The sequence below is a fragment of the Syngnathus leptorhynchus genome, chromosome 3 (genome assembly GCF_054491065.1).
Source record: "Syngnathus leptorhynchus isolate UIUO chromosome 3, UIUO_Slep, whole genome shotgun sequence".
NCBI classification, from domain to species: domain Eukaryota; kingdom Metazoa; phylum Chordata; class Actinopteri; order Syngnathiformes; family Syngnathidae; genus Syngnathus; species Syngnathus leptorhynchus.
Window position 1 is genome coordinate 8,238,034 of NC_141197.1, and position 27,982 is coordinate 8,266,015.

A 27,982-nucleotide genomic window follows, 5' to 3' on the forward strand; every position below is an offset into this window, starting at 1 on the left:
TAACAGTACTAAAGCAATGTTTATTAGAACAAAAAACATCACAAAGACAAAATATCTATAAATCTATCATTTTCCTCTGTTTGTTGTTCAGACTTGAATAACCCCAGACGTGAAAAGCGGTTACATTTCAATGATGGCATGAAAAAGACTTGCTAACCTGCTTGAAACTGTCACAAATGTGCTAAAAAAACCTTTTTGGGTGAAGGGGGGGGGGGGGGGGGATTGTGTTTTCCCTGTTTTAGACACTCAATATTCCACACTGATCCAGCCACACACACGTTCGGACCAACAATTTCTTTTCCCCATTGGATGCAACGCTTGGCCAGGATCACATTTTAACGAAGAGTTCAATGCGGATGCACCCTCAAGGACTCAACCCCTGGCAATCATGCACACATTGCTTATTTATAATTATTTACAATTCTGCAAGGGCCAAACATCTTTTCTAATTCATGTCTCCAGCGGACCATCTTTCTCTGTGTCTGCGGGGCGTAAAATGCTAGTGGATCCTCGTCAGCTCCTCGACAATCTTAATGACCTCGTCCACAGTGGCTTCACGCTTCATGCCGCTGCCGTCATCGATCTGCAATTGAATCACAGCAAACAGCGGGCCATCATACGTGAGACAAAGCTCGCCAACACTGGTTATGGCATAAACAAACAAGTACACAAAAAGCCAAGGCCTGATTTGTTTTATTGATTTTAGCTAGACAATGTAATCCTTTGCTGCTTCCAAAATTATATAAAATATTTGCCTTTTTTAACTTTTTCATTCAAACTTCACCAGTAAGTAGGTGTGGACAAAATATAAGTAGGTGTGGATAAAATAAAAGAGCAAACATTTTTTTTTTTTTTTTAAAGCAGCTCAGAGCAGAAAAGAAACACACGCAGCCAGCACATACAAGGCCAAAAGGGCAGCGGCACACAGAATCTGCTCAGTGACATTCGTATTTCAAATGTGAACAGGACAATAATTAGGAATCTCAAATGTGTGTAAATGTTGAGATGCCACGACTGAGCACAAAATGCCAAGGGAAGAAACCTGTGGTGTGGATTGAGTACGAGGTGGAAAGGTCGATACTGATCCGCGTTTCGAAACATGGACTAAATATAAGGGCAAAGCCCACAGTAGTGTCAGAAATAACTTGAATCTGACCAAACTAACAATAACAATTTATGGAAATTAACCAATAAAAAATAGACGATGCTTTTGAATTGTTGTTGAAGGGAATCATTTTAAAAAATAAACTCACAAAGGAGTCCTGGACAAAAAAATGGGGAAAAAAGCCAATGGCTTACTTAGTACACCTAAAACCGATTTTACGCAAACTTTGGGGGCCGATATCTTGTTAGCCCCGAAATGGAGAAAGTCTTTTTTTTTTTTTTTTAATATAATATAGTAATATAGAAAGGCATGTTTTTAAACAGTCAAAGGGGTCCTTCTTTTACATTAATTTAGGCCAGACATGTTGTTGGGCAGCTGAAGGGGTCTGTTTGCGCCACACACATCGAAGTCTGTTGAGATTTTATTAAAAGAGAAGCAATACATAGATGACCATATCCGGCGGATTGAGTCATTTTGATACCATGAGAATTGGATGGAAGAGGGAATAAAGCAGCCACTTTATTACTACTACCGTGTCCAGCCACGGTCTTTGACTTGTGACTGTGTGGTGTGGATGAGGTCCTTACCAAATCAAAACCAATCCTAGCTATCCGTAACACTGTAATAAAGCAATCATAAAGATCAAACAGCCCGACTTCTCATCATCTAACACCTTAAAATTGTTCATGAAAATTAATCAAATTACTAGTGCTAAGGTTTATGCGCTCGTCATTTAGCTTTATACGGTCCTTATACCACCCATTTAAAATGCTACTTGAATGTATTTGACAAAAAAAAAAAAAAAAGGGTCCATGTTGGCATGTTTAATGGCGAACTTGCCCAACTGTTTAAATTGGATACAGAAGATAAGGACTTGGACAGATTTGCGTATGATTATCGATTAACAATAATGTGAGTACAATACAGTACATGGTTAAACAGTGAAATAAAGTACAACCGATGGCCCTATGTATGAATTAAAGACAGAAAAGAACCCACAATTGAGTCTGCGCCTTTTAACCTAAAGCGCCTTATAGTGCGGAAAGTACGGTACATTTCTATTGTCATTCCCACTGGATACCTTGCAATATCATATTCCCCCATAGGCATAAGCAGTACCGTAGAGACATGACAGCAATCTGAGGACAACGTTCATCAATTGCTTTAAAATCACTGCTCCACGACTCAAATTTTCAAACCAAACAAATGCTTGGCTTCACATAATAACTCCTGTCCCGTTCAAAAAATGTTTCAAATGACAATTTTGGTCGGTTATGGTCGGAATGAATGCTTCCCAAAGATGAAGATGACAATGATTTTGCCTACCTGTAGCGTACTGACGACCTCCTGCATCTTGGCTCTGCCTAGATCCAGGAAACTCTCAATCAGATCGCCGTCAATAAATCCTGTGGCCTGATCCGTCTTTCTCTCGGTGTGAAAGGATCTCCAGGTGCGTCAACGTCAAGGCTAATCAATACAAGGCAGCTGCTCTGCCAGAAGATGGTATTTACTGAATAAATAAAGCATGTTTCATACCAGGTTTCCGAAAATTATCCAATTGCGTGACAAATGGAAAAAAAAAAGCGGACGGTGGACGACGGCTACTATTAGAGACGGTCATTCCAATCAACTACAGACACCCACAGAATGGTCACGGTTCATTGTTCATGAATTCACCTATATACAAATTTGCAATTCGGCAAATCTTGGTGATAATGAACTATGTAGATAGCAGTAGAGGACCTTCATTGGGACAAAAGTAGTGCTTTTGTGGCATTTTTAGGCAATTTAGGTTATTTGGTGGGCATGTCAGTTACTTATGGATTTGTGGCAAGGCTCAGTTCCTATCCCCTGCGAGTAGTGGGAGTTCACTGTAGTTCATTTACCGATCAATATTTGGAATCGACGATTTATCAATCCTTCAAGCAACCGACGGGAAATGGAATACAGTATTATTGCAACCAGCAGAGGCGCAAATCATTAGGTGCCAAGTTGTTTGCTTTCAGAAGGAGCAGTAAGATTAGCTACGCTCTTACCTAGCAAGTTGTAAGATATATATATATATATATATATATATATATATATATATATATATATATATATATATATATATATATATATATATATATATATATATATATATATATATATACTGAAAAAAAATACAATACAAATATCACCAATATTTCACTGTGTGCATACCAACTTCAGTCTTCTTGGGGAAAGTGTGTGCACTGTCTATGTGCCGCATCCTTCATTGTAACAGATGGCATGTATGCACATCAACATAGAAAAAAGGATATAAGCTGTGTTCAATTTTGCCAACACTCTTGATGACTTTGTTGAGGCGGTTCTGAAGGTCCAGGAGAAGGCTGTACCATCCCTCCGATAGGGAGGTCACCAGTCCTAACGCATCAATTCAAAATAAAGGAAAGAACAAACAGTATTTAGAGGACTAAGTTTAAGTGCCCTGTGTCAGTGAATGTATCACCAAGACAAAGTATGAAACAATAAAAATATGTTTTCATCCTGGGAGAGAAAACCCTTGTCTCGCCTGGTTGTGTAATGGAACTCAAAACACTTTATATGATAAATAAATAAAAGGATCATTAGACGGACGGCGTTCCTCATAATGCAAGTTTCATGCTTGTACGCCAGAAATACTTTGTGTGGAGCGAAAAGTAACATTATTTCCTAACATTCAATAATTCATTGTGACTTCGCTGTTAAATTTTACAGTTGCGAGGCTTTGAGAGTAGGTAGTACACGCTAGAAGTTAACTAACTTCTGTGTTATTCTGACACACCGGTGGAGATAATCTGCACTAAAACATACGGATGGCTGAATATGACGAGACCGGGCCGAGTTGAAAGACAATCCTCCCGACAGTCTGTGACGCCTCGAATACCACTTTTAGTACCGACTCGTCGTAAGTTGCTGCTCTTTTGAACAGCAAATACCAAGTTAAGTGCCTTAAATTGGAGAAAGGCTGGAGAAAGTTTCTTTACTCGCAACCTGCTTGAAGAATATACTGATTATAAGAACACTGCACTAGGCTTAGATTTTCTATCCCTATACTCAATTTGTACGCTCACTTTAATAGTTCTCCAATAGATACGAACAAATACAAATAATTCATGTTCATGTGCATTTAATTTTTTCATTATTTCATTTGGCGTAGTTTACTCAGCTAGTTTTAGATGGAATATGCCGCACTATTTAAGGCTAAAATGGTACCTAAAATTTTTTTCCCTGACACTGTAGAAATGTTTTGTTTTGCTTTCAAGACAAGTTCATCATTAACTATCAAGAATCATAGAGGTTGAGCAAAACTAAAACAAAATGTAGTAAAGAAACGACAGACGCTGAAATATGTTCAATATTCTCTAGATCATATGATATCTCGCTCGAAGCGAGTAAACAATGCAAGTTTACTTCAGTATGTGTACTTGCTGGCCTTCGTCCTTTTCTCTAAAGCATCAGATACATCACAGTCTCAACAGTTTTCAGGGACGATAAAGCTAAGAGGGTGATTTTTCTTTAGAACACATAATGGCAGCGATTTAACTCAAGTCTACAGGGATGGTTTTAATTTCCGGTTAAACGTTTTTCAGAGATATAAGGTGTGGAGAAGAAACGAGCTGGTGAAAAGTGTAAAGGTTCATTTGACATCTCAGAGGCCAACACTAAACAGCAACTACATTCCCAAAGACTTAATTGTCATTATTTCGAGGTTCTTTGAGATGATGACGATTGAGACCAAACAGAAAGAGCAATATATTGCAAGGCAAAATTTGCAACCGCCATTATTCCTTTGGATGCAAAATTAGTCAGCACAGATCAAAAATGACAAATTGAGTTGAGGTGGTATTTGTGTGGCTGTGCCTACCAATCATGCCATTGACCGTGCCAAACAGAACAGACCCTTGGGTGGGTGTGGAACTTTCCCCCAAGTTCTGCAGCACCAGCGAGCCGTGGCAGAAGACGTTAACGAATTCTCCAAGGTGGAAGAGTCCGACTTCCTGGAGGTGCTGACGCTCCTCGTCTGTGGTGGCCGCACTGCCAGAAAGAATGGATTGTCATAATCTCACTCGCTACCGGGCAGACACGTTAAAAACGAGGGCAGAGGGAAAATTGGGAATTTCAATGAAGGGGATGGTAAAAGACATCAGAAGCAATAACGGCTGTTGTCTTGAGGTGTGTCGAGGTGATTGATTAATCTGAAGAAAATCATGAGGACCAAAGATATGAGAGGCTTTTGTAAAGGTCAGAAAATAGCAGCGGAAACTGATAACCAGGTGAGAAGTGGTGGAGAGAGCTTGAGTAAGAGGCATGTGATACAAAAATAAAGGTCACTAAGATTGAGTGCCCAACCTGATGTATTAAGTAGATAACAAGTGTCGGCACAAGTCAGATCATTTTTCATACAATGATGACATCACCCGTGCAATGTTAACCACGTGACAAACAATCTTCTCTCTTGGATATATTGCAGTAATACTGAACAAAAATAACAGTTACACTGCCATGGAAATACAGACACATCTGATTGATAAAGAACTCCTTCATTCGGCTTCTCACCTGTCCTTCTGGCAAACAAACAGATTAAAGGCGTTCTCAGCCCCAAGGAAGTTGTCATCGTCCAGAATTTCCACTGCACTCATCCAGTTGGGATTGAAGTCCCGAGCAATCTATGAAACATGCGAGACATGAGCTAAGGAGTTACCATTTAGCCGTGTGCATATGCAAAAGCCAGTTTACAATGTAAGGCTGTTTTAAACACAAAAGCACTGCATTGTCAAAAGTTACAAAACAGCTGAATGTTCAGTAGTGCTAAAATATAAATGTGAAAATACTGTAATTTCTTTTTTTTTCATAAGAAAACGCCTACAAAAATATATCTATAATTTCGCATACTAATAATACAAGGAGAAGAAATGTAACTAGTGTAAGAACTGTGTGAGATTAGATCCTAAAGTCTCAAAAACATAACGACCACAAATCCATTAAGGAGGAAACTAGGGGTGGGGTACATGTTTAATGTACTACATTTAAAAACTGTAGTTCCTATTCGCATCTTACATACTACTCGAAGCTTAGCCCGTCAGTATGAGCTCTACATGTGGCTCATTCTAAATTCTTCTTATCTTTCCATCGCAAATTGATTTTATTTTTGAGTTGCTTGCCCAAAAGCTGGGACGGATGCACGTTTCTGGTGGGAAAAAAAATAATCACAAATCGCAGTAGCCAACTTGACAAGCATAAAGTTCACAGTGCTGTAGTACTGTACCTCCTCAAAGTTGCCCTCCATGGCTTTGTATGCTAGCAACAAGACAGACCTCATCAGGTCTCCCACCAAGATAAAGTCTCCTTTGGTCTTCAGGTACAGGGCCATGATGTTGTTGTAGTGGTTGCACTCGGTCCGAAGTTCTTTCTCAGCCGTCCACTCATATAGGCGGACCTGAAACACATACTCCAAGTAAGAAAGTATGTACGTTGATGAGCGAGGTCAAATTATTTAGTTATGTAGTGGCTATTGTTTTGGATATGTTGCACCTCAGTGAGAATGGAAGTAAAGTGCTGATGTGTCTGGCAGAAGAATCCATACTAAATAGCCCGGTAATTACTAAACAATACTTGAAAGATATAATCCTAATTAATTACATTGGGTATGACATACTGTAGGTTCTGCTAACTGACTCAAATGCATGTTTTAGTTTCGTACCTTATCCGAGAGAGAGCAAAGTAGTTGTGTTCAGAGTATTTGTGGACAGAATGAAGCCTTCGAACCTCCGTAATCAACAAGCCAGGGCTTTTAGATTTTTCTGACCGTAAAATGAGGCTGCGTTTATGGCTTGAACCCTTTTAGTCTATCTATAGCTCAGCATGGATGTGTGTGGCATTATAACGCAGTAGTGTGGACAGAGTACATCGCGTCCTGGCTCTGGAAGCGTTATTGATCAATTTGACCGGATGGAAGGATGATCAAATGTAACCAGAAACTACATTTCCAAATTGGGATTATCCTAAATATGTGTGTGAGTCTAGAAATTACTTTCTGACATAACCAATTTGACAGTTAAATATTATTTGAGCAGCTTTATGTCCATATGAATATAAAAGTACACGTTATGGGTCAAGGATATTTTGGAACTGAAACACCATGGCTTTATTTGTTAGACATTTATGCAACCATTTGTCATCATAAAATACCAGTGGATGAAAAATGGTAATTGCAGACAAGGTCCAACCACTCAACTATTAACAGGGCTTGGGCCACAGAACAGTTCCATATGGCCAAAACAGTTGGCATCACTGTGTTAATGAAGAAAAATGCACAGTGGTCACGGAAATAATCATTAACAAATATAAAAAAATTAACCAATGAAAATTAGATATTGCTTTTGAATTGTATCTTTTCTCAGATTAATTAAAACATGTGAAACGTGAATATTTTAGATAGCCAGCAAACAACAATTTCTTTAGGTATGCAGCATTGTGAAAAAGGGGATCATAGTAGAAAGAGTTGTTTGTTTGATGAACTTCTCAAAATCAAATTCAATTTAAACGGAATTGCAATCCCTTATTACCCAAGATTGCAGACCAGTCTATGGTATAATGTGCACCATGAATTTTAAAGCAATACACACAAACCTATTGTTGTGCAAGATACAGTTCTGTCTTCACTTCTACAACAAAACAAAAGTATTATGTCTGAAACATTGAAGCGGTAATTACCGTGCTATTGATACTGGCCAAGAGTTTGCCATTGAACTCAAGCATTGAGTAGACAGCTCCTTTCACCTCCTTTTCTGCTACTGTTTGTAGTTTTCCTAAAGGGGAAATAAATGCCAACATTCAAAGTGTTGTTCATCTTCAACATAGACAAGTGCTTAATGAGGCACAGCTCAATTGGGCGAACAGTGATATAGATGTGGATTGAAAAAAAATAAATCGATGAATTGTGCAGCATTACTAGAAGTGTGCAAAGCAGGCAATACACCTTTAGCAGGACGCGGCATGAAAGGAAATGAGAGGAAGCAGTAGAGGTTAGGGACACGTTTGATAAGAAGTGATAAGCAATGATTAAGTGAAAAGCGGAACAAGAGCAATGTAGGACAAAGTGTCCCTGAATGGAGAAAGTGGAAAGAAGAAAATGAAACTAGCTGTAGTATGACAAAAGCAAAGAAAAATGAGATGGATGAGAAGACAAACCGTATACGATTTAGAAACAAAAAATGAGCAAAACATTTAGGTTAGTTTGCCTGTGTTTGGAAAAACAGAACTTCAGGAAAAAGCCTATACTGACCATCAGTGTAGTGGAAAACAATTATACGTCCCTGCTTGGGCTCAGCTTCCTCTGGGTAAACCATGGCCGTGCCAACAACAAAGTAGACTGACGGGTCTTTTCCCAGTCGGCAGGACACCATGCTGAGAGCATATTCACTTGGGAGGAACTGATGGGCATGCAGCACTGACAGAAATGCACCACAAAAATGTGTTAGAACAGCATAACGATGAAGTCTTTCAAATATGTTTTTGCAGCAAATCCAAATTCATGGACAAAAGTGGAAATCCGAATTCTGCACTGTGAATGTGAAAGACTTCACGCTTTTAAAACACTTTTTTTTTTTCTTTTCCATAGTGTGATAGGCTTCAACTCCATTCCACTGTTACAGAGTTTATTAGCTGAAATATGTCGTACGATTATGAGTATTATTCATTGAGACAGTCAGGAATGTGTCCCATTTTGACCCATAAAGTTCTCAATGCCACTGGCTGGTTAGAAATTTTATGTAAATGTATTTAACAGTCCTATATGTGACAACTCAATCAGTACCATGGCACTGACATAAAACTACCAAGTAACATCCAGTTGGTGTGGAAGACTATAGAAAAGTAAAAGCAACTTTGGTCATGCCTTGGTCCTCATGTAAGATTTGGAAGTTTATTATATATGTGTACAACATGCTTACTTTAACGTTGGTTTATTTTATTGTGGACGCAGGTTTATTTTCTCATGTTGTCGAAGGAAAAGTTTTATTTTCAATGTGCATTTTGTGCAGGGTGAAAGTAGCCTAGGGTGCTAGAAACAGAAGAATTATGTATCCAATAAAACATATTTGACATGACTAATAAAGTAATTCAGCAGCTGGGGAATTTAGCCATTTGAAAAAAGTGCATGTTTAAGTGAGTGGCTCAATCCGATTTAAAGAATCATAGTTGTAAATTATGATGCAATGGATTTTTTTCCCCACATCTGTCAGTTTTATTTGATTTTTTTAAACCAACGGTAAAAATAAGCAGTGCAATGGGACTATCGCATGACTGAAGAAAACGGATTAAAAATAAGGCTGAAGAAATAATTGAATTTAAACTGATATCACAATGTAATAGATGCAATTTCTAAATTGCAAAGGCTGCAATTAATGGGGGAAATAAAACCTTTGGTTTAAATCGGTCACTCGCTATGAATATTTCATATATTTATATCAGTCCCAACATGTTCCGTGCTTTAGGTAATGCAGTCCACCAGTTTGCTGTTTGTTTCATGAAAGATGAAAAGTTCTAGTGGTAAACCCAGAGATTTGTTTGCAGTATTGTTATAAGATGGTTAATGATTTACTGACTTATGTTCATGCCACACTTGTTCAATAGAATTTTGTGGAGTTGTTGTAGTGAACGCTCAAAATAGACCGCTAAACAAGATATTTATTTAGTAAGTTAACAATTAAAAGTGATAAACTGCCTTTCGGATTAATGGATGGTCCATTTGCTTTTACTTTAGCAGAAGCATGACCAATAAGACTAAAACAAATCTGACATTATTGTAATACAGATTAATTTATTTCATCTGTATTATAAAAAATACATGGGAAGAGGACCTTGAAAAAAAGAATCATATGAAATTGCAATTTTGGAGGCACGGGATAACAATTAGATTACTTTTCAAAATCGTTCATGCCTAAAAAAAAAAAAAAAAAAAAAAAAGATTATTAAGCGAATGAACGTTGCTGAATTTGATTTGCATTTGGACACACCTGATGACTCAATCCCTTATTTACAATTATTTACATAATGTGTCCTAATATATGCAGATTTGTGAAGGCCCGGGTCTTTTAAAGCTAGGTGGGGTGCATCAAAATCTGCATTACAAAACAAAAGAGAGCAACCACTATATGTAACCTTTAACTGGGTTCTCAATTGGATATTGTGAAGTTCAAAAAGATGAAGCAACATTCTCAGTTATCCAATTAATATTTGCCCACGCTCGCGTTGAACTATCATGAAATATTGAATGCCTGTTTAATCATACAACACCAGAAATTGTACGCAGGTTCAGGTTGAAGTAAATCTTGATGCAAGCAAATGCAAATTTGTTGATGCGCCTGTTTAAATATGTATGAGCAAAAAATAGATGATGAATGAGTGTCAAGTCAAGGCAAAGGAAAATACATTGTGGATTGACTTGATAAACCTCAGTTATTCTCGAGGCAGAGTGCATTATTTTACCATCAGAGCAGGGGCAAAATATGAATATGGCTGAGATAAAAAAGGAAATGTACATCTGGCTGTCTCACCTTCAAAGGTGTGTTGATCCACAACTAGCAGACTGTGAACTTCTATTTCGTCGCCAAAAGATGTCTCGTGGGGAGAAGTGCTGCTGGGGAAGAGCTTACTCGAGCTCACGCTGCTGGAGAGGGCCTGGAATTATGCAGATTGATGACATGGGACAGGTACTGAAATTAATACAAATTGAATAATAATACGGTGTATAGAATAATTCCCATCTCTGTCTGCAAAAGCTGTATAGGAGACTCGACACCATCTGTGGAACCATATGCACAGCATTCAAATAGGGAACCTCTTTGTGGTCACCATGCAGAAACATTCGGCAACATTTGTCTCTACAAGTCATGCACCCTGGTAGAAAACGTAGATACCTTGACAGAGTAAACACTGGAGCTGTGCAGGAATAGGTGGTCTTTTTTTCCCCCACTCGTTTTGAGTGGGTGTGATAAATCTATAATTGACTTCGAATTAGGAGATTTGGACAAGAGCCAATTCATCTAATATTTGGTGGTGAAATATTGTATAAACAGCGATTACAGAATTGGGCTACAAGTCTAAGCATTAGTAAGCACGACAACCCGTGACAGTAAATAGTACTGAAAAGACTATAAAATGGTTCAAAATTAGCGCTTTTCTTTAAAAATAATTGTATTTCTAATTGTAATTTTCCTACTTGGGTTTAGAAGTATATTTATTCGCCGTTAATGATATATTGTCACAATTCAAATTTTTCATCATAAAGTCACATAAGACTGTAGAATGTCTAATAATAATGTGCCAAGACCAAGCTATTTATCAAGAGTACAAATGTTTAAAAAAATTACAAATAAAACAAATTGTTCGACAGCACACATGAAATAAACTGACATTCATAAAAAGGGTCAAGTCCAAGGAAGTCAGTGAAGCTCTAAGGAAAATGTTGAAGGAAGAAAATTGGTGATGTTCAGGATAAGGCTAGGGCCACCAAGACAATACCCTGCTACGAACTGAAAATTGTTAAGAAAATGGTGCAGTACAGACTAATGTAAGTTTTACATCACCATGAACAGTGAGCACATGCTGGCCAAGAATTGAGGCCGTACTTTGAAATTGACACCTTCAAGCTGGATAAAAATTCTGAAAAGACCAAATGGAGTATTTTGCAACAGTGGAAAAGCTTTGAAGACTAAGCATGCGGCACCAGCTTTCAACCATCATAGTATCAGGTGCTGGTGAAATAATGGAGGAGTAGGGCTACCTTCAAATTCACAGGTACCCAGTTGAAACTTGGAGAAAGAATTGCATTTATTCCCATAGGGCAATTGTGCCGTTGCGTCGGGACAATAATTCCCCCCCAAAAACATTTAAGCTGATTTTGAAACTGATATATTAAAAGGCGCTACCCCCAGCTCTTATCTATAGTGCTAGAAAAGATTGCAGAAAGAAACAACAAGCCTGAAAATGATAATTCCACGTGTCAAAACCCAGAGTATTTCAGTGAAAACACAATGCTATTTGGATTGAGATCATTTTACATGAAGGTAAACTGGGCCCTTAACTGCATCTGCTGTGTATTGTTTATCTATTTAATCACGGGTATCTATTACGTCTACTGCAGATCTATTCGCTCTAATTTTGTTTGTCATGTTTGTTGCGACTGTCGTCTGTCTGTCTGTCTGTCTGTCTGTCTGTCTGTCTGTCTGTCTTATGCTTTTGATTTCTGAAACTGGCACATAAAAAATGAAAGCTCAAAAGCTTGGAATAGCTCAGTTACATAATCATTTTTCCGTCCTTTGAAATCCTAGTTATAACAGCAACAGCATATTTAATTTCAACTGACTGACTTATGGGTCTTACTCAAAACAAACTAAACTTAGATGGCAAACATGCAAAAATATATGTACATGTCATTTTCGATATGAAATAGTTTGAGAACATAATTTCAACTCCACCTTGTGCAGCCGGCCCTAATGAGCTCTCAGGCTCGTGCTATACAGTAAATAGTGCTCATTGTCAGCATGGCTGTGCAGTAGGGCCCTGAGCGGGCGCTCATTATCCCAACATAACGCAATGCTACAGTACCTGGGTACTTGCACTGGGTCGTACAGCAGAGGTGGTACCGCTCACATCTTGGATCTCCACCCGGCTGGAAAGAACCCCAAAACACTGTGAAACCTCCTGGTAACAGATACGCCTGGGGTGTGAAGAAAAGAAGAAAGAAGTGAGAAGACACACAAAGAGTTGTGGCAGGAAGTCAGTAAATCAGGTGGGAGGGGGGTGTCAGAATTGCAAAATACTGCAATCACAACAGAAGAACTGGAGCTCTTGAATTAATTGTCATACAATAACAACTCAATTCTTTTTTTGATGGCGCCATTGTGAGCGTGGCACCCTCCCTGCTCTCTCTTTTCTCTTTCTTTTTGTCTGTAATGTGTAGTTGGCTCGCAGCGATGTGTGGCCACGGTCTGGGTCGTCCCAGGTTCGGCCGTTCACTCAGCGACGCCGGTGCCTTCTACCGCACCTCGATGTGTGCAGATAGGCTCGGCACGAGTTTTTCCTGTGCCTGGCAGCCGGGTTTGGCGTGACTCAGCCACAGCCGTCTGTCCTGTCCTCATCATGCTAACCCGATCCGGCTACCGCGCCGGTAGGGAGAGGTCAGCTCACTCGTGCTCGTCGGACCCCGGATGTGGCCGCCCTTCACCGTGTCTGCCGCGTGGTGACGACGCGCACCATCTGCCCCGACTGAGTGCCCAGGACGCTGCTCATACGTTGCCGATTTTGCCGATTCGCAACCACAGTCCATTGATCGCACTGTTGCCTGCCAATCGCCCACTGAACTGCCTTTACGACGGTTTGTGGACCCTGTGGAGGCTATTTGTGTTTTTTGGGGTGTTCTTCTGGGCATTTGGGGGCTGTGTGGCGAACTTCGGGATCACTTAAGCCATTTGTATCATTTGAAGTATTTAGGCCTTTCACCCACTGGCCTGCAGTGAGTATTTTTTCCCCCTTTCTTACTGTGTAATGTCTGTTGCTTTGCCTTTGATGGCTTGAATTTTGTCGCCGTTATTAGTTCCTTTGGTGGCGCCGTTGTGGCAGCCTTTTCCCGAAGCCAATTAAGTTGCGCACATGTCATCAGTATGTCTTTTATATACCCACTCGACGGTATGAATGCTGCTGGAAAACTGAATTTCCCCCTGGGATCAATAAAGCATCCATCCATCCACCCAACGACCCAACCATCCACAAAAGAGCGTGGAAAAGGTACTGTAACACGTACGATGAACAAAAAAAAAAGCTGATGGTAAAATGAACCAAGCAAGCAAGATTCAAATGTTATTAACAAAAATAGATTTGAGACAAAGACTGACCTGGGGGATTCGTACAGAGGAACAGTACGGATGTGAAGTTTCTGAATCTCGTCAATGGTGCCAATGGTCAGAGTGCTGTTGTTAGCCAGAGCCAGACTGCAACCAGCGGCAGAGTTGGTCAAAGACATTTTTCTTTTTTTGTCAAAGTGCATATGACTTGCTTCAAAGTCAATACACTGTATCTGTATCTAGAGTTTGATTGAGTGCTGACCTGTCAGGATAGCCTTCTGAGTTGAGTGGGCACATATAATTGACCTCCTTGAGGTTGACGTTGGAAAAGACCAGCTTGTGGTTGGAGGAATAAATGACAGTAGGCCGGTCAGAGCAGGCAAAGACGTTGGAGGTGGACAGGGATCGGAAGGTCCTCAGCACCGTGGGCTGTGTGCCCAGGGTGACCTTCTTGCGCTCACTCAGGGCGCCTACAGCAAAAGAAAGCATGTGAAATAACCAAGTTATCTTTAGTTTGAAAAGTGGAGTTGAAAAGAACTTAAACACTTGCCGTAAATATTTTATAACGCTTATGTGAAGTTCACGTTTCCAGTCAGGTGATAAACATTCCAGTGAAAGGGTAGATCAAGTATAGTACAGTTCACAGGTCTCGAGATAGTGACGCTTTCTTTCAGATGTGTAAGAATTTCATCTTGTCGCCAGCATACATTTTAATGCTTCCTCCAACACGGGGACTAAATTAGATTTTGTGGTTAAAGGTGTGTGTAGTGTGCACATTGTGTGTATTCAGACAGCTTTGACTTGCACATGGACCACGGAGGAGAATGTATTTGGAATATGCATGCTGCATTTTAGGATTGACGTCAGAAAGTAATCCACAAAGGCGCAGTCATCTGGGCATTCAAATTGATGAACACGTTGGCATGTTCATTTATTATCCAATTGGTGCATCTGTGAAAGTACTAAAAGAAAACGTGTTCCGGTGTCTGTTGTTTTTGGAACTACAGAACAATCTATGAATAGCACCGTGTGCACAGCTGTAGTCCAAATCGAATGCGCAATTCAGCAAGTAGAAAAAGACTTTGTGTGAATTTCTGTCTGTTGCTAAACTTGAAAATTAAGCACAAAGCTTTTGAATGGGGTTCACCAGAAGTATCTCCACAAACAAACAAACAATCAAATGAGTGGAAAAGAGTGATGGTACCCTGGATATTTTGTTGCACAATGGTTTGAGGCAAACACTGCAATCAAACGATTTTTGCAACGTTCAATGAGAACCTTGCACCTCTAGTTAAGCAGGTATTTTAGTCCAATCATCATTTGTCTCAGTTGTCTGAAGGGTGCTTTTTCCTCTTGGCATGTTTCAGCTCCTTCCACAGATGTTCAATAAGATTTAGATCAGCGCCAATTTGGACCAGTGTAATGGTTTGCCCTGAGACATCCTAGTGTATTCTAACAGTGTCCTAGATCATTATCCAGTTGCAAGACCCCTAACATGACATGGAGTGGATTTATCATTTTGAAAACATGGAGTTGCAAGATTGACTCATTTGGTCTGCTGCCGTCATGAAAAGGACATACCCGTCTGCAGATCCAGACCAAAGTAGAAGAGCGCGCCATCTCCGAGGGCACACAGCAGGTAGTAGCTGCCTTCAAAAGTGGTCATTAGGATAGAGCGAGGGATGATCTCTAAAAAAAAAAAAAAAAAAAAAAAAAAAAAAAAAAAAAAAAAAGGTCACAACAAAATGACATATTTTTGTTAGAAGACGTAATATGTTCAGACTAGAGTAAAATGATGGCAAAAGTGGCTAGTTGTGAAAATGTATGACCAGGAAGCAAATATACGCCTAAAGAAACTAAATGTTTAACCAACAAAATTAACATGATAACACTGGGGAAATATAATATCACCCTGCTTCTGGGAAGCCTACACATAGTAATTAGAACACATAAGAACAATATTTCATCTGTTTGGAGGAATGGTTTTAATTGCACTGCTATCAACCCACACTCATTGATAATATTTTGTGCTGCTGTGTATTTATGAGAGATTCATCACGGACGAAACATTAACTGGAAAGAAAGTTCTCATCACAATAAGGGAATTTGGTCTCCACAGACTGTTGATTTCATAAGTTCAGCCAAATAAGCAGTCTTCTTGATGATATGACGATAATTATCTCTCAAATCCTTAAATGATGCACTAAATGTAGAAATACTGGTATAGCCTTTGGGCATCTCTGGAGAAAAATCGCTGGACCCTCCAGTGGTTCATAAATGTGGATTGCAGCGTATTATTCTTTGACTTGGACTTGAATTTTTATGTCCAAAGACGGCCCATCACATAAAATGCCAAATGAGGTGCCAAACTGCTCTTGGCCTATATTCAGTGTGCTGTTTGTCACAAAGCAATTTCCCTCGCCTCTCAAGTTTTACTTATGTGAAGGTATTAGGGACGTTTTTGTCTTGCCTTCGAGAGTGCCTGAGCTGTAAGGATATTTCACTTTAGTGGATTTGTAAAGTCCTTTAAGGCATTATATTACTTTGACTGGGCTATGGGAATGAACTTCACTTGGCACCCTAGAAGTTTACAGTACTCTGAGAAACCAGAAACAGCGTTTGTGTTTTCTTGCCGGGGGGCGGCCAGCCTTTCATTTGCCCTCACCTCCACCCAGCATTTCCTTGTGAAGGGCAGTGAAGCAGGGTAGTTTCAACACACGGGCTGATATGTCAGTCCACAGTCCCACGGCGCAGAGTGGCGATTCACCACCCCCTTCACCAAGTGGCGTGATGTCAAGGCAAGCCACCTCGTGTTCCATATCGGTGTTGCTGAAGAAGACGCAAAGAGGTTGACACCTTTACTATGAACGCTGTCAATGTGGGCACACCACAGCAAACTTTGGTTCGGGAAATCATTTTCATGTGAAAAGTCCAAGGTGTGAGACATATGTGCGATATCGAAGACTGGCAAATAAAAGTGAGGAAGCACTCCCCATATAAAACCCCCAACTCTGACTACAGTTTCATGAATAGTTAACAAACAAAATAATCATCTTTTAATTCAATATTTTAACAAAATTTGGATGTATTGTCAACTATAAAATGGTTACACAATGTCAAGGAAATCAGAAATGTGTAAATGCTGCTGTAATGTCACTCAACCTTTTAATTATTCTCAATTATCTCTCGACAAGCTGCCGCCACTCTTGCAAACATCGACGAGGTGACATTGATTGGTATACAATGTAATTTCTAATTATGTGCCCGTGTGTCAAATTGTCTTACCTAATCTGTTTGAGCTCTCCAGCCAGGATTTGAAGATAGTAAAGGGCACGGCCTACAGCAAGCACAACCTGAGTGTGGTTGCAAGCAGCCACGCTGATGTTCCTGCCCTGTGGCTCCTTCCATTCGCTCACTAATGCCTTGCTATCCTGAAGCACCAAGCGGACGGAGCCGGACGTGATCTGAAAGTACACAAGGTTTGGTAGTTAGAATATTATTCTGCACAGTACATCTGGCAAGTGATGGGTTAGGGTGAAACAAGATGAAGTCACTTCCAAGAAAAGTTCATTGATTACATTTGGTTGTATGCCAGAATTGCCGCTGCTGCCTGGCCAAAAAAAATCCTAATTGCTTTTTCTACAATCTCACAATTGTTGCACAAAATATGAAAGATAAAATGTGATTTTGTATCCCTTCTTCCAACTTTTATTAAAACGCTCACCGTCATTTTCTACAAGAAAGGACAAGTACCAAAGTCTTGTCATAAATCAGAGTCAAGACTTTACTCTTAAGTGCTGTGTGCATTCAATCATCTGCTGAATCTTATCTTTAGAATATTGGTATTGGGTTTTTTTGGTTGCCAAAAAACTCGGACATTTCCTTCAGTTCATGATTATAATTTATAACTAACAAAAAGACAAATCTATGATATTCACATTTATTGAGCTGCACTACATTTCTATCAAGTTGATGTTTGATTTAGTACTATAAAACGTATTGACAGACTGGCTGAAAAAATATTTCAGGCAAATGACAACATGGACAATACATGGACAAAATTCTTGGTAATTCTGTTAATCCAAGAGGTATAATAATAAAAAAATACATAAATATCAATAATCATAATCTGCGTTAAAAGCGTGATGAGTTGTCCGTCCGTAAGCGCTTTCCACAAAGAATTTTGCTTTTAAGTTGGTAGCTGTACTCTTGAATAAATCAATTTCTTTATCTTTAAATGTACAGAACTACACATTTCATCAGAAAAGTATAGAAATGAAGAATTCAATATAAAACAAGTGGCAATTTTAGCCAAAGAGGTTACATTCTGGTGTGACGTGTAAGCCTGTATGAATGCTAACCTGAATGAGCTGCTGGTGAGCTACATTGCCGCAGTAGAATGTCTGCTGATTGTCTACAAAGCCTGGAAGTTCTGTCTCTTCGACCTCCTCGCCACTTAGCATCAGCACGCTAAAACACACAATTAACGTCAGAAATTCATTTCTGATACCATGTGCATCTGACATCTCACCGTGTTTGACCGACGAAGGACAGCACCAACATGTCGTCTGTCTCTCTTCCTGCCTCCGAGCGGAGCGGCCACAAACCTGGAAAGCATTTAAAAACAAAATTACTTGGTCAATCAATTTTTTAATTAGAGAAGTACAAAATCCAGCAAGTGTCCCAAGTCTTTTGTGGGTTTTTTTTCTTCCAAGGTTCACATTTAAAGACAAACATTGCAAATCCCTCTCAGAGTGTCATTGATTAGTTAAGTGAATAACTGTCTCATCTTGAGGCAGGAAGCAGCAACAAAGACTTTTAGGGCAAAATGGATCAATAAACATCTGAAACCTTACAAGTACCATCAGACCTTAACTGAGTCTATGTGGCTCATTTAAATTACAGCAATGACCTCACAAAGAACTTAATTTCCTGAGACTAACATATATCATTAACACACGACAGGCGAATTGACACTTGGCAGCAACTGAGCTGGACTACAAAAGACAACAGCAAAAGCACAAAAGTAGGTCAACTGCTCTTGTTGGGGAAAACTGATTATATTATAGAGCTCTGAAAGAACCCTGTACATCAAATGGGAAGAGCCATCAGTGAACAGAAGTGGTTGTGCAGCTTTCCGATCTCCACCAACAATGTGAACACTTTCGCCATAGCCCATTGATTCAATAAAAGCTTATACGGTCCCCTCCAAAGGTATTGGAATGGCAATATAATGCATTCAGAAATACTTCACATTGATTTTAGATTGCGCAATAGTTACCGTGAATGGATTCCATTTCTATGCCCAATGCCCTATCATGAGGACTATCAGATAGTCCTACAAGTGGTGGATAAAGACTTTGTAATGTGCAGGGTGATAGCGGCTTTTGGCTAAATGGCATTACCTTACTAGTACGTTCATATGGCAAATTAATTATTTAAATGTAACTCCGTAGCTCCCACAATGAGGTCTTACTAGGTAAAGGGAGTAATAATTTGAAGTTTGGTCAATGGAAGACGCCATGTAGGAAAGGGTGACTTTACATTTTTGCTTCCTTTCCCCAGCAAGACCTCAACGTGCGACCTCCTCGGGTGCACTTTAAAGCTGTGGTAGAGCTTGCAATTATTCGGGCATTTATGATACAAAGCCAAGATAGATGACAACAAGAGCCAACTGTTAAGATTGAGAGAATCCCCAGCTGGTGTTTGGGCAAAGGGACAGAAACAGCTGTGCAGGTTCAAAAGGCTCTGCTGTCAAATCAGGGCAAGATTAGGGCCTCATTAAACTCAAGGCTTGAGATTGAGGTGATGAAACACACAAACCTTTGATACCCGGCAGGTCAATGCTGGCATGCTCATGAATCCCAATGCCGTTGCGGATGATCCGAAGAGAGCCTTCCTTGAATGCACCTGAACATGTAACTAGCTGAAGGCAGCAAATAAAAACACAAAGTAAACATGAGCTTTGATATGGCAGTGAGATGCTACAAGTAAAAGGAAAACAGTAATAGATGATACCACCTTTTTGCAAGATTTGAACAATACCTATCACTCATGCCACTGTAGCAGAATTGCTTTTTCTACATAAATTGCAATTGTGTTTTGATCCAAGAGCCTGATGTAAAGAACTCCATTTCTCTTTCCATTCTGATTGACTGCATCAGAACGTTGAACATCAATCAGACATAGACAAGATAGTAGATACAAAAACAAACGGTGCAATTTCACCCCCAGTGGAAATATGGGATTTCACTCTAGCAACACACCACGACACACATAACGTGGCATTTTGTTTGTACGGTCAAGAAACATTCCATTATTGTTCTTTCATGTCAAAGTCAAGGTACAGCAGGGTGCTTTCAGCTATAAGTGAGATGCAATGAGAATTTAATGGAATGCGTAGTCATAAATTACAATAACCTCCAAAAGTATTAGAAGTGCAAGGTCGACGCCTTTGTTTTTGCTGTATCCTGAGGACATCCAGGCTTCAGATCAAGAGGAATGAGATGAAGTTCAGAAACCCAGCTTTTATCCCGTGTTATTTACATCTGTTAAACACCTCAGGATAGGATGTGTGTGGAAGATTTACACGACTGATATTGTCTTTTTTTTTTTTTTATATTGACTGGTATATCTATCGCCCAACCCTAATCTATAATCAGATGTCAAAAGCTGTAAAAACTGTGGCAGCTGGTTTGACTAGGCTGGCTCCCTGCTAAAGCTACATTCGCTGTGAGACGGCAGCCAAACGTGTGTAAAATAGAGCTTCTGGAAATGTGTCTTTGTGTCATTAGTGCACATCAGTTATTTTTTGCTATTGAATACATTTAAAGTCTCGTCACACCATTATTATTCGTATTGCATCATCAATCATCAAAATGCTCATGGCAGCACATGATTGAAAATATGAATGATGAATAATAAATGACAATATAATATAGGAATGAAGACTTCACCTGGCCTTGTCCTTGCCTCTCCAGGTCGACCACACACATATCCACAATAGGCCCCAGATTAGTGAACGTCTCCATGACAGCCACATATGAGCCCTGGTCATTGCTGTCCACATTGAGCTGTTAATTAAAATAAGAGCATTTGTAAAAATAACAATGACATGAAAAGGAGGACTGGGAATCAACTTATAGATATGACAGTATTATTTGTTCATGAGTGTTGGGCGTTATAACTGTAACTGGCAAGTGCTCTTAGAACAGGGCTAACCAATGGCGTACCTTTACCAGTTGGGAGTCACCCAGTCTGGATCCCACAAAGACCACACCGTTATCCAAGTAGGTCAAACACTCAGCAATGGACGTCTGTCATTGCAGAGAAACACAACATGTTAATATCTCTGACCATGTTTTATCTTCTTTTCTACATACTTTTTGTATGGGATGTAGCGGTATTACTTGAAAGACTATACATTGTTCATGTTTGAACAGAACAGTCCAAAATATAGCTGATGCATTTACTATCAGTGAGGGGATCGAGAAAAGAAGGAATCTAAACTTTGTTTGGAAAGTTGCGGGGCATGGAATGGTTTAAAGTGATGTAAAAAAAGATACATATTAAGAGCGCACTTGAAATGGAGGTTGTTAAAGTGCAAAAACAGCTATGCACTGTGTGTAATTAATGTGCAATCGAGAGTCATATTTTTCTTACATGACAACGCAGAGATACTGCTACCCGTTGGCTGAGCAGAATGATCCCAACAATAAAGCCACCAATTTAAAAAGCAATCTGTCTCTAGCTCAGCAGTAGCACTCCCCTTGATGGTTTCTGGCATGAGCACCACTCAGCGGACTTGCAAAACAGCCTTTACTAGAGTCTTTGGCAGACTGTGAGAGAAAGGTGTTGCAAGACCTGTCTGCCTTTCACACATGATTTGGCTTTAAGGCTTGGTATTGACGCGTAGCCATTGTTTAAATCACTTTAAAATTGATAAGTGACACCCGGCGAGCAGCAAAGAGAGAATGATTTGCTGCATCCTCTGTATAAGTCTGGAAAGATCCATTAGGTCCTGTCAAGGCTATAAAACACTAAAAACGCTATAGTAGCCCTGAGAGGATGGGAAAGCTGGAGAAAAACCAACAAGCCAGAGAAATAGTGGCCATGCAACCGAAAAGGGATAGGAAGAATTTCAGGGAAGCCAGTGAAGACAGCCATAGACGACATAAAAGAAAGACTATGAAGCACCTCTACTACGGTCTACTAGAAAGGATTCGCTGTAATGGAACAGCAAAAGGAAGAGAGGGTCCCCAGCTAAATGCCAGTTTTCACCAGAGCAGAGAATATTTATGTCTGTGAGTAATGTCATATCCCATATGAATATGTCGCTGCTTGGTGTGTTTAAGTAGTAATTGTTGGAGGGTTTAGAATTATCGCGACATCAATGCAAACTTCCGGTAGTCCCTCTAAGGCACAGGTGTCAAACTCAAGGCCCGGGGGCCAGGTATGGCCCGCCACATCATTTTATGTGGCCCGCAAAGACAAATTATGCATCAAATTCGTGTGTCATTACTAGAATTGCAAATTGTCTTCACTTATATATTTTTTTTTTTATATTTGATCAGTTTTTACTCATCTGATTTGAAAACGAGTTATTTGTCAGTTTGTTTTGTAGCTTTTACTGTATATAATATGAGGTGCTCATACATTTATTTGGGTTGACAGTCAGAATGGCCCTCCGAAAGAAAAAATTAGTTTTACACCACTGCTCTAAGACATTTTGTATTATAAATTAAAATTAAGCCAGCTAGATAACTGTTTGGGTGAACATTTTGGTATTTAAATGCACTATGTTTTAATTGTCTTTTTTTTTTTTATGGACCAGTCTTAAAGTGAACTTTAAGTGGGGGTGACAAATAGCTTGAAGCTATCACGCTTAACCTATTATGCAAATTACGCAAGCGAGAGACTTTATTTTTGTTTGCTCAAAGTGATGTTATACCGTGGTATACAATTTCTTGACAGTAAGGCATTAGAATGGTTTCTTTGGAATATTTTAACAAGTGTGTTTTAATAAAATAAAATGTGCGGGATTGGTAATGTATCCCCCTAAATAAAACATGGACATCACTATAAATGTAATATAGAGCACCTCTCCTAACAACTCCACATGCAAGTCTTTGAGGGCAACCGTTCCATCCATTAGCTCCTCTTTCTCCAGGAGCAACATAAAAAGACGCCCTTCCATGTCTCCCAGCAGGTAGCGTGATCCATTTGGGTCCACTCGGTTGTGACAGACAATAGTGCTTTGCTGCAGTCAAACACAAAGATGCAAGGTCAATTTAACGACAGGCAAGGTGGATCAGGCATATAAAAGAAAAACAATAATAATGTATCATTGAATAAAGTGCTGAAATAATGGGGACCTCGGTGCATTGGTAAAGGCAAGAACTAAATCTAGAGGAAAACAAGGGGTCAAACCAAACCTTTGGTTGATTTATGAATAAACCCGTAATACTGTAGAGTACATCTTCCGTGAGCAGACTTGCAAAGCAACTTTTCTAGTAGCTCCCTACAACATATTTTCAAAACTGCAATAAAATTCAACCTTATGAACTGAACTGAAGTTTTATAGGTAATACCGTAGAGAAGAACTAAAAATAATGTGTGGTTCTGGCCATATGAAGAAAGGGTTGTAAAATGTCTTTTTTTAACACAATTGCCTGTCTCTGCTATGGTGAGGGCAAACAAGACTCAAGAAGATAGGACAACATATGTCATTCAGCACAAAATTTGGTTTATTAGTTTAACGCTAAGCAAATGTTATTTACTCTGCACGCTGATTTCTAACGAATAATTCTTTATCCAATGGCACTGCTAGTATCCCCTTCGATGGATTACAGCTCGTGAAAGCGACAACCATTTTTCAGGGCTTTGCTTTCTATCATTTCTGTTGAACTACAATTCAAGAGCTACGTCTGATTTGTATTGGTTATTTTTTATTAAATATTTATTTATTGCTTTTTGCAGGTTCGTTATTTATGCGACCACTGAAGGCTTGACTTACATAAGTGAGTGCCAATATTCTTTTTCCTGTATCTATTTTTTTTCCTCAACTTTTTAAGATTTACTAGAGGTTTTATGAAAATGTCTGCCGCCAAAGATGTAATACAAAGTCCAACAACATTTAAAATAAACTAATGAGATAACAAAAATGTAAATCATTTCTTATGTGGATCTTAAAAAAAGGAGCTCCGAGAAAGCAATACATTCAAAAAGTAAAAGTATTTGTTTGCTGACAGGTTGACCACCTATCAGATATCATATTAATTCTGGCGTTTCCCAATCTGCACCAGAAATCCCTTTGACATAAAACACAATCATAGCAGCTTGTTTTACTGTTTATACAATTACCTTGATAGTGGGTGGTGCAATGGCCAAATATTTGTCTCCATTGTGGTAAGAAATTGACTCCTGTCCTATGATTATAGCACCACCAAAAGGCTCGGGAACTAAAATGCAAGCACAGCAAAGTTAAACAGAGAGACAAGACACTCTCTGAACCATTTTTATAAGATTGATTTGTAAAAGTGTCAAATACGATAACTAAGTGAGAGGCCAACAGCACATGATTTGAATAAAACTCTTAAAGACCCTTTAACACTGCATATAGTGCTGTTGACCAACCCATACATTGTTTTGTGCTATACCAGCCTCAGCAGGGGCGTGCACACGATACATTGAATTTTAATGATTTGAATTTAGTGCCATCATGATGTTACAACATCTCGGCACATCCAGAACGCAAGAAAATACAAAAAAAAACGTACCTGGTATGACCATGGATGCTTCAGCCTCAACATTCTCCTGTTTCCAGGGGCCCTTGTTGAACTCCTTTTCCCTCAGAGAAACCTCATAGGTCTTGACATGGCGCCCCTGAGGGTCCTAGAGTATATCACAGGCCAACAGAAGGCCCGACGTTAAGATACATCTCTAGAATAGATGAGCATCAATCAAATTTTATGGTTTAACTTTAATTAAGACTTTAGCAGCACCACAATGGAAAAAAAACGTTTGATTGACAAACACTGTCATTTGATTAGTTTCCTATTTGATCTGGAATCCGTAACCTTTGAGCTAAAATAGTGACGTGAAAATGGCTGCAAAATATGCAAAACATATACACTGCAAAACATTGATGGGTTGTGATTTTGTTTCTGCCATTTTAAATAAAACTGCTGTACAGTACAGTGCTGTATACCAATGGCCTTCAGCAAAACATACCTGATAAATGAGGCACACAGTTGGGGCCTGGCACCCATACAGGAAATGAACATCAATAACTTGCAGCTCCTCCAGTCTGATGTTAAAGGCCTTAAGTTCACGATTGTCGCGATCCAAAGGGATCACCTTAAACAAGCCATCGTACAGCCGCAGGCCAATCATACGACATTCCGGGTCAACAATTCCAATAATACCCGTCTCTGAGGGCCGTCCAATGCGATCCTGGAATCAAAACAGTAAATTTGCAGGCGTTTATGTGAGCAGTATAACAACACAATTTTATATTTTGTTTTGCAACGTGAGACAACAAGTACCACTATGCAGTAGCCCATATGTCACAAAATGCAGTCCTCGAGGGCCCCGATCCACAATGTTTTAAATGCCTCCCTGCTCTAACAATTTAAATGATTAGGATCATGATCATGCTTCTGCAGAGCTTGCTGATGAGCAGATCATCTGAATTAGGTGTGTTGTTGGAGGAGAAACATACCTAAAACAATGTGGATAGGAGAACTCGAGGACTGGAGTTGGTGACCCTTAGAGTAGACTGCACACAGATCTGAATGGCTGGAATGGACCGGCAGATATTTGCATTTTATGCAAAATTGGTGATCGGTTGCAGGGTCAAAATTGTATAGAACATAAACACGTTTTTTGAAAAGATTGGATAGATGTCTGCTGATTGGATCAGTGATTTTCTTTATTATTATTTTTTTTTTTAACTGACTGATTGGCAATCGGCTCCAAAAAACCTCGATTGTGTGAAGCCTACAATGCAGCTGAATATCACCAAAACAGTTTAGGATTGAAATTAAACTGAACTTTTTTTTTTTTTTCTTAAATTGATGACCCACCTGGACATTCCCATGGGCACGAGTGATGATGTCAATGCTTTCGCCGTTCTGTTTGTATTCAAGGATGCAGGCGTTGTACTTTGATGTGAGAATAAATAGCAGATCCTTGTTCTCACCCTACAGAGGATAGGAAGGCGATGAACCAGAAATTACACTGGAACTTTACTGTTAAAACAGTTTTAACATTGAAAACCATGTATTTTCTTGGCATTTTGATTTCCGCCATTCTTTTGCTTTTTGGAACATATGCACCTGATATCTAAATATGGCATCTTAACACAAAAGATGTATCGTATCCACTGTTCATGAATACTTGACATTAATGTATACAGTAAAAAAAAAAAAAAAAAAAAGCTGAAATAAACCTGCACCTTGGGTCTAAAGAGCTCCATGACTGCAATCTTTCCATACATGCCCACTTCCTTGACAGGTCTGAGTCCTTCAGCTGTGACAACATAGATCTCCAACCTTGTGTTTTTTGCTATTAGCAAATTGAGGTCTTCTGCAGAGGTGAAGTGGCCTGTAAAGTCATCAAGCCAAAATATGCTGTTTACAATATTGTTTATGTTTGTATTGACAGATAAATTGAAAAGATTTTGACAATGGATCGTTTTGCACCTGAGCATTACTGTCTCATTATTAAAAAAAATGAGAGTGTAGCAGCAATTAAGTTTTACCTAATTTATAATACCACCAACCAGAGTTAAAATAAAGCTAAATATGAAACAACTGATTGGCGAAAATGGGAGAAATATTTAGCTTTTCCTTTCGGGCCAGCTATTGGACATTAATAAACATGTTTCAAACATGGGCCCTACAAAATTGCTGCTAGTCTTACTGCAACTAGTAACTCCTTCATATTATCAACGATGATGAAGCCATACAAGATGATGACTTTGATGAACAAAGTCTGATGAGTATTATATTCTAACAAGTAGGTAATGCTGGCGTGAAATCTAAGCGTATCAACAATCATCAGCTTTCCTCAATCACATGTGAGCTAACCAACAAGGCAAATGCATTGCAAATTGACTGTGAAACGTATAGCCAAGACAAAGTTGGCAGGTGAAAAGATCTTAGCAGCCAAAGCAGACCGATCGGCTACAGGCCCGTGCAGCGCGGGAGTTCAGATAGCATGCAACTTGCAAGCTTAGTGCTGCGACAAACAGCAACATTTACCTGTGATGCAGGCGTTGACCGCCGTAGGTTTTTGAGCCGTAACCACGTAGTTGTATGACATCTTGACAAGAGTAGCAGATAAACACCAAAATAGTGTTATATCGCTCACGAAAGTGACAAAATCATTGAACTACAACTCCCGGAAGTAGTTCGTTACTAAAGCCCTGTGTCCACCAAGCATTGAGAGTAGCAACTGCAGCCGAGAGCGCCTCCTTTGTCATGGAGGCTAAATGGAGGAAATGGGGAACCCCTGTTAAACTCCCCTCCAAAAGTATTTCAACGTCACGGCCAGTTCATTTGTTTTCGTTGTTCAGTATACTAAAAAAAATGGTTATCTAATAAAAGGATGAATTTGAGACAAACACACAGAAGATACAAATAATAATTCAGAGTTGATTTCCACTTTAATAACTCCCCATGCGCACTAAAAATCCAAATTTCACGTAAAGCTAATGGTGGGAAATATTTTTGTATACATCTATTGATGACAACAAGAAAAATGCTGAGTTTTTGTGCCAATTAAGTGATCAAAATGAGTATTGTATATAACAGCTCATTTATACATTTACTTGTATCCAGTTCAGAATACGCACTTTTTTATTTTTAAGAGAGAACATCGATCACTATTTATTTCACTGGTTATTGTTTTCGTGGTTGTTTTTTCACATTATGTAAAAAGTGTGAGTTCTTTTATGCCACCTCTGCCACTAGTGCACATGTAAAATGTTTTTTTATGGGATTTA

The 27,982-nt window shown here is 39.3% G+C and overlaps 1 protein-coding gene across 1 annotated transcript; it reads right to left on the reverse strand.

Moving 5' to 3' along the window:
* On the reverse strand, positions 1-27,435 carry ddb1 (damage-specific DNA binding protein 1). The gene is made up of 27 exons (XM_085907611.1): positions 27,240-27,435; positions 26,432-26,580; positions 26,061-26,177; positions 25,207-25,428; positions 24,753-24,867; positions 24,337-24,434; positions 23,075-23,233; positions 21,207-21,290; positions 20,931-21,047; positions 19,798-19,900; positions 18,506-18,581; positions 18,336-18,444; positions 17,260-17,438; positions 16,640-16,803; positions 15,556-15,663; positions 14,237-14,444; positions 14,026-14,121; positions 12,740-12,851; positions 10,687-10,810; positions 8,415-8,579; positions 7,844-7,938; positions 6,396-6,566; positions 5,687-5,796; positions 4,995-5,164; positions 3,409-3,511; positions 2,432-2,555; positions 1-583 (listed from the first exon to the last, which is right to left on the reverse strand). Exons 1-27 carry the CDS (start codon positions 27,298-27,300, stop codon positions 500-502), a joined length of 3,423 nt encoding a protein of 1,140 aa, XP_085763737.1. The 5' UTR covers positions 27,301-27,435; the 3' UTR covers positions 1-499.
* Between the last annotated feature and the right edge of the window lie 547 nt (positions 27,436-27,982).